The sequence below is a fragment of the Sorex fumeus genome, unplaced genomic scaffold (assembly GCF_029834395.1).
Source record: "Sorex fumeus unplaced genomic scaffold, SorFum_2.1 ptg000036l, whole genome shotgun sequence".
NCBI classification, from domain to species: Eukaryota; Metazoa; Chordata; class Mammalia; order Eulipotyphla; family Soricidae; genus Sorex; species Sorex fumeus.
The window spans coordinates 10,222,065-10,235,778 of NW_026606093.1; the positions used below are offsets into that span (position 1 = coordinate 10,222,065).

Here is a 13,714-nt window from a genome sequence, read left to right on the forward strand (position 1 = left end):
AGTTGAGTTAATGTGAGTACCCCAAACATAACAGAAACCTAAGTTTAGCAGCAATTTTGCGACCTAAGAAACTTTCTTCTTGTGTTATATACTTTTGCGCAGTATTGCCATAATTGAGGTTCGCCTGTGAATCAATGCAGTGCTAAGGAACTACTTTCAATAGGTTATAGGCATAGAGCATGTGGCTTACTTTTTTTTTTTTTCCTTTTTGGGTCACACCCAAATTGGCTTAGTACCTGAACAAGTACATTTAAATTAATGAATTACATGACTCACTAGAATTCTAGGAAAATAACATGCTTTCCTCTGAGGATAAAAATGAAGACACAGATAGAACAAGACTTGATAATATTATTTGTTTGCTAGATCAGGCCTTGCTTGAAGTCATTTCATTCTTTTAGTTAACTAGCCTCTGTACTATCTTTCCAACCCCTATTTTATAGTCATTATTTGTAACAAAGAGCATTCTTACTGATATGTATAAATTCTGCTGTGCTGACTTTCACTGACTTTGAACCCCAGCACATTAGACACATGACTTTATTTATATATTTTTAATTAATTGATTAATTAATTTTTTAAAATACCCATCTCTCCACCAGTGCCCATTTCCCAGCACCCTGGATCCCAGTATACCTCCCACGCCCCATCCCCACATCCCACCCTGCCTCTGTGGCAGGGCATTCCCTTTTGTTCTCTCTCTCCTTTTGGGTGTTGTGGTTTGCAAAAGAGTTAAGCCTGATTTTCAGGGAGAATCGTTGGATGATTTACTTTCCATTGATCATTTTGTATATAAGGAGATGTTGCGCAGCCACGTAAGTGGCCACGCAGTTCGGAAAAAATGTCCTGGTACCCGTATGCCAGAGCTATGCTTGTAGGAGCTCATGGTCACTGGGGTTCCATCTGGAGAAGGCAGGATGGCAGCACCTACCCCATTTGGGACCTCCCGGTGATATCAGCTCTGTTTGGGATCTGGAGCATTCTTCGGGAGCTGTGGGGTCCTCCAGCCACTTTTCTTCTTTGTTGCTGTGTGCTGTAAGATGGCGCTGGGGGGCGAGTTGTGGGCTGACTTCCGGAATCAGCGGTTGCCTAGGAGCCAGGCAGTCCCATTGCAGTTCGGAAAAAATGTCCTGGTATCCGTATGCCAGAACTAAGCTTGTAGGACCTCATGGTCTCCGGGGTTCCATCTGGAGGATGAAGGACGGCAGCACCTACCCCATCTGGGACCTTCCGGTGATGTCGGCTCTGTTTGGGACCTGGAACATTCCCTGGGAGCTGTGGGGCCCTCCAGCCGCTTTTCTTCTTTGTTGTTTTGTCGACTTTAACTTTAGATTGTATTTGTTTCATATATGTATGTTTCATATATATGCCTCTTATGAGTGGCCACATCAGATACAGGGGATTTTGAAACAGAAGACTGATGTACGCAGTGCTGATTTCAGTTTGCAGTCCTCATGAATCAAGTGTCACATTCATCTGTGTTTTTATATTTTCTGCTAAGGGCCTCATGTGTAATGTCATTTTCAAGTTGAAAATATATCTTACTATGAGTTCCTGCTCGTCCAGATAAACAGACTGTGCAATAGTGATAGTATTTTTGTTCACTGTTTTTTTTTTTTAATTTCTAAAGTTTAAAGAAATCCCAGGACTTAAGTTATCTTGGAAACAAAGCCAGATTTCTTGTCTGTCTCTAATGCTGCTTCAGAGATGATCTTTTGCTACCGTTGGCACAATCAGAGTGTCTGAGATGCTGTGACTCTACTGCTTTGCCAGCAGAGCTGTGGGGCTGTTGGGTCAGCCTTTTCTTTAGGGGCTCGTAGCCTCTCTAAGGCTCCAGGCAATCAGACCCATGGGAAATTCTGTCACCTTTTTGTATCTGTGAACCTAGAAGTACTTATTCTAGCCACTTCTCTACTTGAGCAATTTCCCAAGCGAAGGACTTACCCCATTTCTTACTAGCGTTACCAAGCGCTTCTCTGAGATTGCTTACTTTACTTCTTGCTCCAAGACCTCTTGTCAGAATTACCTCTGAAAAAAATGGGAGCCAAAATTTATGATAGAAGTCTGGTTGTCAGTAGAAAATGTCCCTTCTGTTCTTTCACTGGTGAAAAGACAGAACCAAAAATTTAAAACAATCAAGAAACCAAATAGTTTTCTACAATTATCTTACACATATCTCTATTTTTCACAACAAATATTAGCTCATGTTGTATTTCATTAATTTGTTTTATTTGTCTATGGGCTGGAGCAATAGCACAACCAATAAGGTGTTTTGCCTTGCACGTGGCTGACTTGGGTTCGATTCCTCCACCCCTCTCAGAGAGCCTGAAAAGCTACTGAAAGTATCTCGCCTGCACGGCAGAGCCTGGCAAGCTCCCCGTGGCATATTCGATATGCCAGAAACACTAAAAACAAGTCTCACAATGGAGATGTTACTGGTGCCCGCTTGAGGAAATCCATGAACAACAGGAGGACAGTGCTACAGTGGACAGTGCTACAGTAGACAGTGCTATTTATCTATATGGGCGTTGAACAAAAAATCTCGCATATACTATATGCTCAGGAAATATTTTAAATTTTATGCTATTTAAATTGACTTTAATAAACATTTGTAACTGCCAATCCTTAGTTCCAACAGTTTTACACATATGCAATTTATAGATATCTCAATGTTTATGATTTTTCTAAGATTTAATTTTAGCTACTTTGACTATTGATGATGGTCATTTATATTGTCTAAGACATATTCCATTAATAATATAAATACAAACTTAAATATATCAATATATTTTTTAAAAAAATTCATTTATGCCCCTGTCAGAAATGTATCTTATAGTGATGTGCTTTACTTTTGTTGATTTACAAGGATTTGATTATTTCCTGAAATTCTTTTACAAGTAAGCTTTACGAAATTATGAATTGTGTGACCTCTAGCATGGTGGCATATACTTAATTGTCCAAATTTGCACACTTACATAAGGAAAAGGAGACCATCACTAATTACACTAGAATAATAACTATGGACTACAGCTGTCTCAGGCAGTTTGAAGGTATGGTTTCTCTACATAAAAGAAACAATGTATTGTCATGTAACATCATCAGATAACTTCCTTTTGGCTTGATCAGCTATAGGGAGAGTTATTTTGAAGAGTTGTAAACTGATGGCAGCCCATGTATGTATATATTTCTAACATTAAGATGGACACTTGGTGAGTTTACCTAGTTTAACTTGTGGGGAATTTTAATAATGTGATTTAACTCAATATTTGGGTCATGCCATTTCTCACCTTAATATATTACAACACTTTTGCTGTGCTTTCTAATGAATTTTAAGCCATGTTAATGTGCCACTTTATTCTAATGACTCTAATGACTGAAATTAGTGCCAGACAATGAACTTGGCAGTGACAGCATAAACGCTACTGTCACATTTTCCTTTTTACTAACTTTGCATTTATTTTAGCCAATGTACAGTTAATTCACAGTGTTTTATTTGAAAAGCACTCTCAAATCACTAGCATTATCATTAGACTTTTAAAGAACATCCATTAGTGATTTTTTGACACATGCATATGTAAAGAAGGAAAGTCATGTTTAAATTTTCAATGAACTCTAATTGCTAGTCTTTGCTATTCTTCAATATCACTCGCCGAGTTAAATAAATAGGTCCTGGCTTGAAGTCAAAAAGATTTGCTCAAAGGGAATCTTTGAACAAAGAGAATCTATGAGTCTAAAATAAGTTCACATTTTTCATTAACGACTACAATGATGATTGACTTTAAGCACCTTTCTGCCTTGCTTATTGCTGTATCTCTAGCGCCTAAAAGCATGACTAGCATGCAATAAGCAGCCACAAAATACTTGTTTAATGAATAAATAATATTTTTTGTTTTTTGCTTCAAGATTATTTTTGGCATATGTTTTTCACTCTCAAGTATCCTAAATTTAATTTGCAATTACAGTATCCCTGTATTCTGTAGAGTCTTGTGAATACTGGATTACCATATTGATTTAATTAACTAACGAGGTTGATGAGATTGTAATTTGTAGTGCTAGTATAACTTGTTTCAGTAGAAAGTTTTTCACATTCTTTTGGCTATATATTTGTACCTCCATTTTGAGATTTGCTCTTTGCTTTTCTTTGTTAGCTAAGCAAATTGATGATGTAACCAAATATCTTAGCTCTGTTTACGTTTTAATAGGAAAATAGTCTCATTAATTTGGTAATCCAAGGTTGTCAATATTTTTAAAAGTTTACTAAGTTAAATCTTAACAATTTTGTACCATATATACCAGTAATGCACCTGATAGCTACTTTCTGAAAGACAGGATATCTATCTATCTATCTATCTATCTATCTATCTATCTATCTGTCTGTCCATCTATCTATCATCTACTACCAATCTAATAATAACTTGGATATATCATGGAAAATGGCAATATGATCTCTAGTGTTTTCAGGCTTAGCTTAATCTCATCAGTCTTTTTTTTTTTTTAATTAGTGAAGCACCATGAGGTACAGTTGTAGATTTACAAATCTTTGTGCTTGGGTTTCGGTCATACAATGATCAAATACCCATCCCCCCACCAGTGCCCATTTCCCCCCCCCCCCCCTGCCTCTGTGGCAGGGTATTCCCCTTTGTTCTCTCTCTCCTTTTGGGTGTTGTGGTCTGCAAAAGAGGCATTGAGTGGCAATCATGTTCAGTCCATAGTCTACTTTCAACATGCATTTCCCCTCCTGGGAGGATCCTCCAAACACCCTTTATTTGGTGCTCCCTTCTCTATCTGAACTGCCCTTTCCCCTAGAATACCCGGCTGGCCTCTAAGCTATGGAGTAATCCTCCTGGTGTTGATCTCAGCTATTCTTAGGTATTGATCTCATATTTTGTTGCTTTATATCCCCCAGATGAATGCAATCTTTCTATGTCTATCCCTCTCTTTCTGACTCATTTTGCTTAGCATGATACTTTCCATATTGTACCACTTGTATGTAAATTGCATGACTTCATCTTTTCTAACAGCTACATAGTACTCCATTGTGTAGATGTACCAAAGTTTCTTTAACCAGTCATCTGTTCTTGGGCACTCAGGTTTCTTCCAGTTTCTGGCTATTGTAAAGAGTGCTGCAATGAACAAACAAGTGCAGATGTCACTTCGACTACACATTATTGCCTCTCTGGGGTATATTCCCAGGAGTGGTATCGCTGGGTCAAATGGGAGCTCAATTTCTAATTTTTTGAGAAACGTCCATACTGTTTTCCAAAAGAGCTGAACTAGTCGGCATTCCCACCAACAGTGAAGGAGTGTCCCTTTCTCGCCACATCCACGCCAGCATCGGTTGCTTTTGTTCTTTTGAATGTGGGCCAGTCTCTGAGGTGTAAGATGGTATCTCATTGTGGTTTTGATCTGCATCTCCCTGATGATTAATGATGTAGAACATTTTCTCATGTGCTTTTTTGCCATTCGGATTTCTTCTTTGAGAAAGTTTCTGTTCATTTCATTGCCCCATTTTTGGATGGGGTTGGATGTTTTCTTCCTGTGGAGTTCCACCAGTACTTTGTATATCCTTAATATCAACCCCTTGTCAGATGTGTATTTGGTGAATATCCTTTCCCATTCTGTAGACTGTCTTTGTATTTTGGTCACTGTTTCTTTGGAGGTGCAGAAGCTTCTTAGTTTAAGATAGTCCCATTTATCTATCTCTGTTTTTACTTGCTCAGCCAGTGGCGTGGCATCTTTGAAAGTACCATTAGCCTCAATGTCATGGAGGGTTTTGCCAACTTTGTCTTCAATGTACCTTATGGTGTCTGGTCTGATGTTGAGGTCTTTAATCCATTTTGATCTTATTTTTGTACATGGTGTTAGGCAGAGTTCTGAGCCCATTTTTTTGCATGTAGCCGTCCAGTGATGCCAGCACAACTTGTTAAAGAGGCTTTCCTTACTCCACTTCACATTTATTGCACCTTTATCAAAGATTAGATGATTATATGATTGAGGGGAGATGTCAGTGTATTCAACCCTGTTCCATTGGTCTGCAGTTCTGCCTTTGTTCCAGTACCATGCTGTTTTAATTATTACTGCTTTGTAGTAGGGTTTGAAGTTAGGGAGGTTGATTCCTCCCATTTTCTTTTTCCCAAGAATTGCTTTAACTATTCGTGGGGGCTTATTGTTCCATATAAATTTCAGGAGTTTTTGTTCCATTTCTTTGAAGAATGTCATGGGTATCCTTATAGGGATTGCATTGAATTTATACAATGCTTTCGTTAGTATTGCCATTTTGACAATGTTAAGTCTCCCGACCCATGAGCAGGGGATATCTTTCCATTTCCTCATGTCCTCTTTTATTTCCTGAAGTAGCGTTTTGTAGTTTTCTTTGTACAGGTCCTTTACTTCCTTAGTTAAACTGATTCTTAGGTACTTGATTTTCTGGGGCACAATTGTGAATGGGATTGTTTTTTTCATGTTGCTTTCTTCTCTCTCACTGTTTGCGTATAGGAAAGCCATGGACTTTTGGGTATTGATTTTATAGCCTGCAACTTTACTATACGAGTCTATTGTTTCTAGGAGTTTTTTGGTGGCGGTTATTGGTTTCTCTAAGTATAGTAACTTATCATCTGCGAATAGTGAGAGCTTGATTTCTTCCTTTCCTACCTGAATGCCCTTAATATCTTTTTTTTGCCTAATCGCTATTGCAAGTACTTCCAGTACTATATTGAACAGCAGTGGAGAGAGTGGGCATCCTTGTCTCGTCCCTGATCTTAGAGGGAAGGCTCTCAGTTTTTCCCCATTGAGGATGATGCTTGCTGTAGGCTTGTGGTAGATGACTTTAACTATGTTGAGGAAAGTCCCCTCTATATCCATTTTGGCTAGGGTTTTCATCATGAATGGGTGCTGGATCTTGTCAAATGCTTTCTCTGCATCTATTGATATGATCATATGCTTTTTATCTTTTCTTTTGTTGATATGGTGGATTATGTTGATTGATTTCCGAATGTTAAACCATCCTTGCATCCCTGGGATGAATCCTACTTGGTCATGGTGTATGATCTTTTTGATGAGTTGTTGGATTCTATTTGCTAGTAGTTTGTTGAGGATCTTTGCATCTGTGTTCATCAGGGATATCGGCCTGTAATTCTCTTTCTTTGTGGTATCTCTGTCTGCTTTTGGTATCAGTGTGATATTCGCTTCGTAGAAACTATTCGGAAGTGTTTTTGATATTTCAATTTCGTGGAAAAGTTTAAAGAGGATTGGGAGTAAGTCTTCTTTAAAGATTTGGAAGAATTCACTAGTGAATCCATCCGGGCCAGGGCTTTTGTGCTTGGGGAGACTTTTTATTACCATTTCAATTTCCTTGGTGGTGATAGGTCTGTTCAGGTATTCCAGGTCTTCTTGGTTCAGCCTTGGGAGTCTGTAGGAGTCTAGGAATTTATCCATTTCCTTGAGGTTTTGATGTTCCGTGGCATAAAGCTTCTTAATCTCATCAGTCTTAATGATCATCAGTCTTCAGTATGGATCAAAATTTTTTTGTGAAATAGGAAATAATAATAGTAATCATCAAATTTATCTTGATTTCATGCTAACATAATAAATGGGAGTAATTCTTTGAAGCATATTCTCATTTTAGTACTGGTAGCTTTAGATGGGACAGTATGGGAGTCTTGAACTTTACCTATCATCATTTACTTACAAAATAACAAAAATGGGCATTTGGTAGAATTTTCTTCACCTATACAGTGGTCCTATGGCGAGGATATTAGAATCCTTGTGACAGAATTGAGTTTTATTAAAATAAACTCATGCCAGTACACTTGGAAGGAAGTCAAGTAGCTTTTAAAAAATGTTATTGATTGATATTATGTGGTGATGAGATTCTCCATCCTCTGCCATGGATCCCAAAACCTCTCTCTCCTAAATCCCCCAACCCTGACTCAATTGTGTGGAAAAACAATTAAAAACAGTTAATTATTAATTATCCTGATGACAAAAATAATCATTTTATATACTTTCTTTGTGCAGTAAAATAGTTATTAAGAAAGGTTTGCTCTATCCTTTTCAATAGATTAGAAAGGTTAGTGTTATCCTTTTCTTGTAAACATAGGCAAGGATGTTATCCAGTTCAATTGTGCAATGTTTTGGAATTCTGTGTGGATTTTAGTCATCACTGTTCAATGCAAAAAGGATAACTGAGTTAAAATTTTATTGTTTTTTTCCCCACCACCAAAGGAGAATAATATGATGAAGGAAATTCCACAAGATTTTATTTTAGTTGATAATACAATTGTCTTTAAGAAACTCTAAAGACATTTCTTAAATGTCTTTAAGAAAAATGTGAAACAAGTCAACTAGTTTTAAGAAAATTAATGCTACCATCAAGGAAGAGCTATACAGGTGGCCAGAAAGACTATCTGTGACACCAAAACCTCCTGTATATTAAAGTGCTGTAAAACTGTGAAGAACTGTATATTAAAGTATTAAGACTGTCATACTTTAATTCTGACTGAAGGAAGGATTAGATGGATTCTAAATAGATGAATGAGAGCAAAAATAAAGGGTATTATTATTTAAAAATTTTTTACTATGTAAATTCAATAATTTTATGGGTCCCAAATTATTTTTTCTCCGTATGTCTTTATTCAGGCTGGAGCGGTAGCACAGTGGGTAGGGCATTTGTCTTGCATGCGGGCCGACCAGGATTCGATTCCTCCATCCCTCTCAGAGAGTCTGGCAAGCTAACGAGAGTAACCCGCCCACACGGCAAAGCCTGGCAAGCTCCCTGTGGTGTATTCGATATGCCAAAAACAGTAACAACAAGTTCACAATGGAGACATAACTGGTGCCCACTCGAGCAAATCGATAAACGACAGGAGGACAGTGCTACAGTGCTATGTCTTTATTCAAGTTAGCGTGGATATGTAATCCCCCAGCATTATAAATTAGATAAAAGAAAAAGAAAAGAAAGCAATGCTTGTATATATTTTGACTAAAAATGTAAGTTGTTTTCCTCTGTTTGCATTTCAGGTAAGGTGCTCCGGTTAAAAATGTTTAGAAAGGATCATGGATCATGGATGACAATGTTCTTCAGCACAATTCTCTTTCTCTTCATATTTTCTCACGTATACAACATGATTCTTCTAATGGATGGGAACATGGGGTAGGTTATCTTTCCCCTTTCTATTGTGGTGTTATGTTTGAGATGGAATTCATGAAGAATTATGAGTTTGTAGTAGCCTAAACATTATTCACAATTATTCTAGCCTAATATAAATAATATGTGAATTTCTTTTAAGACACATAGGGAAAGTGAATATATTTCCCTAGAAATTTTTTACAATGCTTTTACTGCATTCCTAATTTATCTCTGTGAGTGGTTTGAGGACAGGTACATTAGAAGGGGCAATCAGAATGATCGCATTAGAGCCAGGAAATATTTCTGATATGCTTTTTACAAGATTATAAGACTATTAGACTACGGCTGAGAAGAAGGCCTCCAGGTTTGCGATTTCATTTTTCAATCTAAAATGCCTGCTAAGTAAAAAAATACTTAAAAAGTATTTTTTAAAACTCACCCAATAGTGTCAACAGAAAAAAACTTTATCAAAATGAGTCATTTTAAAAGTAGGTTATCCTATATTAAATCTGGGATAATAATATGCATTATAAAATCACTAATTAAATTACATGGGTAACTATTTTAGCACAAATAAATGGTGCATTTAAAAAAACTTTCTGTAGTTCTTGATTTGTTTTAGTAAGCTTACAGGCTACATAATAAGATTGTCTTGTCCTGTAGAATTAAGAATTATAGTAGTAACAAAAATAAATCACTTTACATAGTTTTTTTGTTTAGTAAAATAGTTATTATAGATGGCCTTAATCTATCCTCAATAAATTGAATGGCTTACTGTTATCTTTTTTTGCAGGGGGGAGGGGTAAATGAAGGGTAGGGAAGATTGTTAGCCAGTCCATGGTTTAAAGTTTCAGTATTTTGTACAGATTTTAGTCATCACTGTCCAATGCTGTAAAGATAGCTCAGTACATATTTTACTTATCCCACCATCAAACAGAAATAATAATAGGAAAAACAGAAATTTCACAAGAATTTAGTTCATAACAAGTGATAAATTCAAGAACATGATTTAGCTAACATATTCAGGTATTAGGAAATTGTTATAGTTTGTCACTCATTGAACTGAAATAATGTCATTAATTCCACTTTTATTTTTATATAGTAGAGCCACAGACTAACCCATGGCTAATTAAAATAAATTTCAGCCTTAGAGCAGTGCCTTTAGTGATGGAGAGATAATGGTACACTTGGAATCAACCAAAACAACTAAAAGTCTCTCTGAAAAGTGTTAATCACGCTCAGCAGTGGGGCCAGAAGGGACCAGAAAGTACACTGAATAATATATAAAATATTATTATATATGTTATAATATATAAAATATATCCTTTGCTCAAGTAGAGATTTTATCCAATTCTATCTTTTTAAATGTAGAGCTAATAAGGTTTATGCTAACTAGAAGTTAGGAAAGAATCATATTTGAAGCAAATACTTTAAAAAATAATAAAACATTCAATAGCTATTAGTAAGTTATATACTGTAAAACATTCAATAGCTAATAATTAATCTGGCCTAAGTGAGAGCTAAGAGCACCAGACACAAATTGTCTGAAGTAAATCTTACAATGGCTGCGCAGTAGGTACTTTATTATCTCTTTATTACAGCTCAAGGAACTGAATGCTACAGATATTTTATTTCAGGTATACAAATATATTATAAGTTGAATTCAGAAAATCAAGCCTACTTTAGGCTAGCAAATTTAGTTGATGATTAATTTTGCTGCTCAGTCACCAAATGCCTATTAAACTATATTTTTATCTTTAAGGCTGAATTTGAAGGTTAGAAGAAGTACAGATATGTACAGAAAATAAGAGATGTATACTAGAATTTATACATATCATTCTTTACTAAAATTGGTTGTGATTCTCTTTTATTTCCAGGCTAACAGTATTCCATAGTCTTATATAATTACTGAACTTTTTTGGTCAACATGTCTTATCTTTGTTGTAAAACATATAGCTTAGTTTCATAGGTAAAAATTAATTGCTACATATTAAATTGCTATTAATAATGTATTAACAGTTTATATAATAAATGCCATATGACCTAGTGAACCCTTGAAAATAAATTCTTATAGGAAATAACATATACAGTTGTGCTTTTGGAATTCTCTAGTCTGTACCAACTTATCTGAGGCATTGCCTTATACTCTGTGGCCTAGAAATGATGAAGCTATTGGGTGCACAAAGGACAATGGGCACACAGGTGGGGTGAGACCTGTTGTACATTACAGTATTGCTGGTGGTTGAGGGGAATTCAGGATTCTATGCACTGAATATGATTTGCATTGAGAATTCCAATGTGTCCTGGTTTGTGGATTTCTCTAATGATCTAGAACCATTATTTTTGTCTTGTTTTGTTGTTTTGGCCAAACATGGCAGTGAGCAAAGCTTGCTCAGGGATCAATCTTGATGGTGCTTGGTGGACACTATTGGGTGTCCAGAAATTCACCCTGAGTTTGCCACATGCACAGAAAGCACTGTGCCTGCTATACTATAACTCTGACCCCTTAGAACCATTATTAAAAGGATTTCAAGGATTTTCTTTGGTGGTTGGAACTGTGTTCAAGTGTTTCAGAGTTAATTTCAAGGTAAGTGGTTTTAAAGTTGGTTTTTTTAAAGTATAATTTTCTCCCCATTTTGTGATTAGAAATAAATTCACAAAGAACAGATTAGAAACTTAAGAATTTTAGTCATCTGACTTGATTGCTTGCTTCTGTCAAGTTACATGCTTCTGGTTTTCTCATTATAGTGAATTCCCTCAAGTGTGCAGTAAGTCATGTGGTCTTATCTCTGGGGAATTCAGCTGTGAATCAGTTAAAGAAAGATAGACAGGGAAGGAGATTCGTTATCTGATGAGACTCAAAAAGGCCAAAAACTCAGACAAGTCATATTTCTTACAAACCAAGGGAAAATTTTCTGTTCACCATTTATTCATTTTTTAACATTTATGTATCTCACGTCACTGAAATACTACTCATTCTTTTTTTCTTTAAGTCACCAATGTGAAACTAAATTTATCTTTCAAAAGGTATTTGCAATTATAGATATAAGTTCTGGTGAAGAAAAATTTCTGATCCTTGGAAGAATTTTGTGTCTAGATATTTTATGAGGAGCTTCATTTTACAAGGTGACAGGTTAGATAGTCTGAAGACTTTCCTATAAAATCCTTTAAAGTTCTGTACCTTCTCAGAATGGAGCTGGACAGATTACCTTTCCTTTCTGATAGGAAAGATCTCCTTTGACACATTAGCTCTACAGCTCCTGGAGTGCAGTTACAGATGCGGGCACACACACCTCCAAATTTCATAATACTACAGCCCAGTAGGAACACAGTGAATTTGATGGGAAGGTTGCATAGAAGCCCACCAAACTCAATGAGCAAAAACAGTATTGCAGAAGGCTCAACCAGCACCAGTCAGTTCAGTAAATAATTATTGTCTTAGGAACAAAACTATAAGATATAATAATGATCACAATTTGACTTTTACTGATTTATTTTCTGATAGTTTAAGTTTCCGTTTTGTTATAACAAGCGATATGAAATGAATTTGTTTGTGCCTGGTATGTGGGCAGGATTGGGTGGGTGGGTGGGAAACTGGGAACATTGGTGGATGTAAGGTCACACTGGTGGTGAGATTGATGTTGAACACTGAATGCCTGAAACAACTGTATTCTGAACAACTTTGTTAACCACATTTTAAATTAAAAAATGTTGGAAATCATAATTCAGTGTGATACCCTTTTAAAATTTGTTTTAAATCATAATTTAGTCTTCGAAAAATTAACACTTTAATAATTTATTCTTCTATGTGTATTTTTTTATTTTGTGCGTGTGTGTGTGTGTGTGATGTAAAGCCCTGCATACAACTATTAGCCCTCTCTCTTCTATATCTTCCTTCAAAGCCCATCTTGCTGAGTTTTTATTTTGCTGATCTATCCAGAGGTGATAAGATGGTGTTGAAGTCTCCAACTACTATTGTGTTGCTACCAGTATCCACCTTGGAGTCTATTATCAGTTGTTTTAAGTATTTAGCTGGTCCCTCATTGGATGTGTATATGTTTAGGAGTGTGTTTTCTTCCTGCTGTACATATCCCTTGATTATGAAAAAAATAGTCTTAGCTGTCCCTCCTAATCTTTTTCATCCTGAAATCTATGTTGTCAGATACTAGTATGGCCACCCCAGCTTTTTTGAGGGAGTTGTTTGCTTGCAGGATTATTTTTCATCCTTTGACCTTGAGTCTGTGTTTGCTCTGACTGTTCAGATGTGTTTCTTGTAGGCAGCAGAATGTTGGGTTCAGTGTTTGAATCCATTTTGCCACTCTGTGACTCTTAATTGGTGCATTTAGACTATTGACATTAAGAGAGATTCTTGTCATATAGTTTTGTGGCATCTTCCTGTAGAGGGTTTTTGTGCTTTTAGGGATTTTTCTTGTCTTTCAGTAGCCCCTTTAGTCCTTTTCTCAAGGTTGGTTTGGATTTTATTAAGTTCTTGAGCTGTTGTTTTACCTTGAAATAGTGTATCGTTCCTTTGAGTTTAAGTGAGAGTTTAGTTGGATAAAGTATTCTTGGTGAAGCGTTCATTTCATT

The 13,714-nt window shown here is 36.3% G+C and overlaps 1 protein-coding gene across 1 annotated transcript in view; it reads left to right on the forward strand.

Moving 5' to 3' along the window:
• TMEM117 (transmembrane protein 117) overlaps positions 1 to 13,714 on the forward strand; it is a 497,557-nt gene that overhangs the window by 85,275 nt on the left and 398,568 nt on the right. The window contains exon 3 of the mRNA XM_056117749.1: positions 9,019 to 9,151. Coding sequence (XP_055973724.1) covers positions 9,019 to 9,151 — 133 coding nt within the window. The remainder of the gene's footprint in view (positions 1 to 9,018; positions 9,152 to 13,714) is intronic.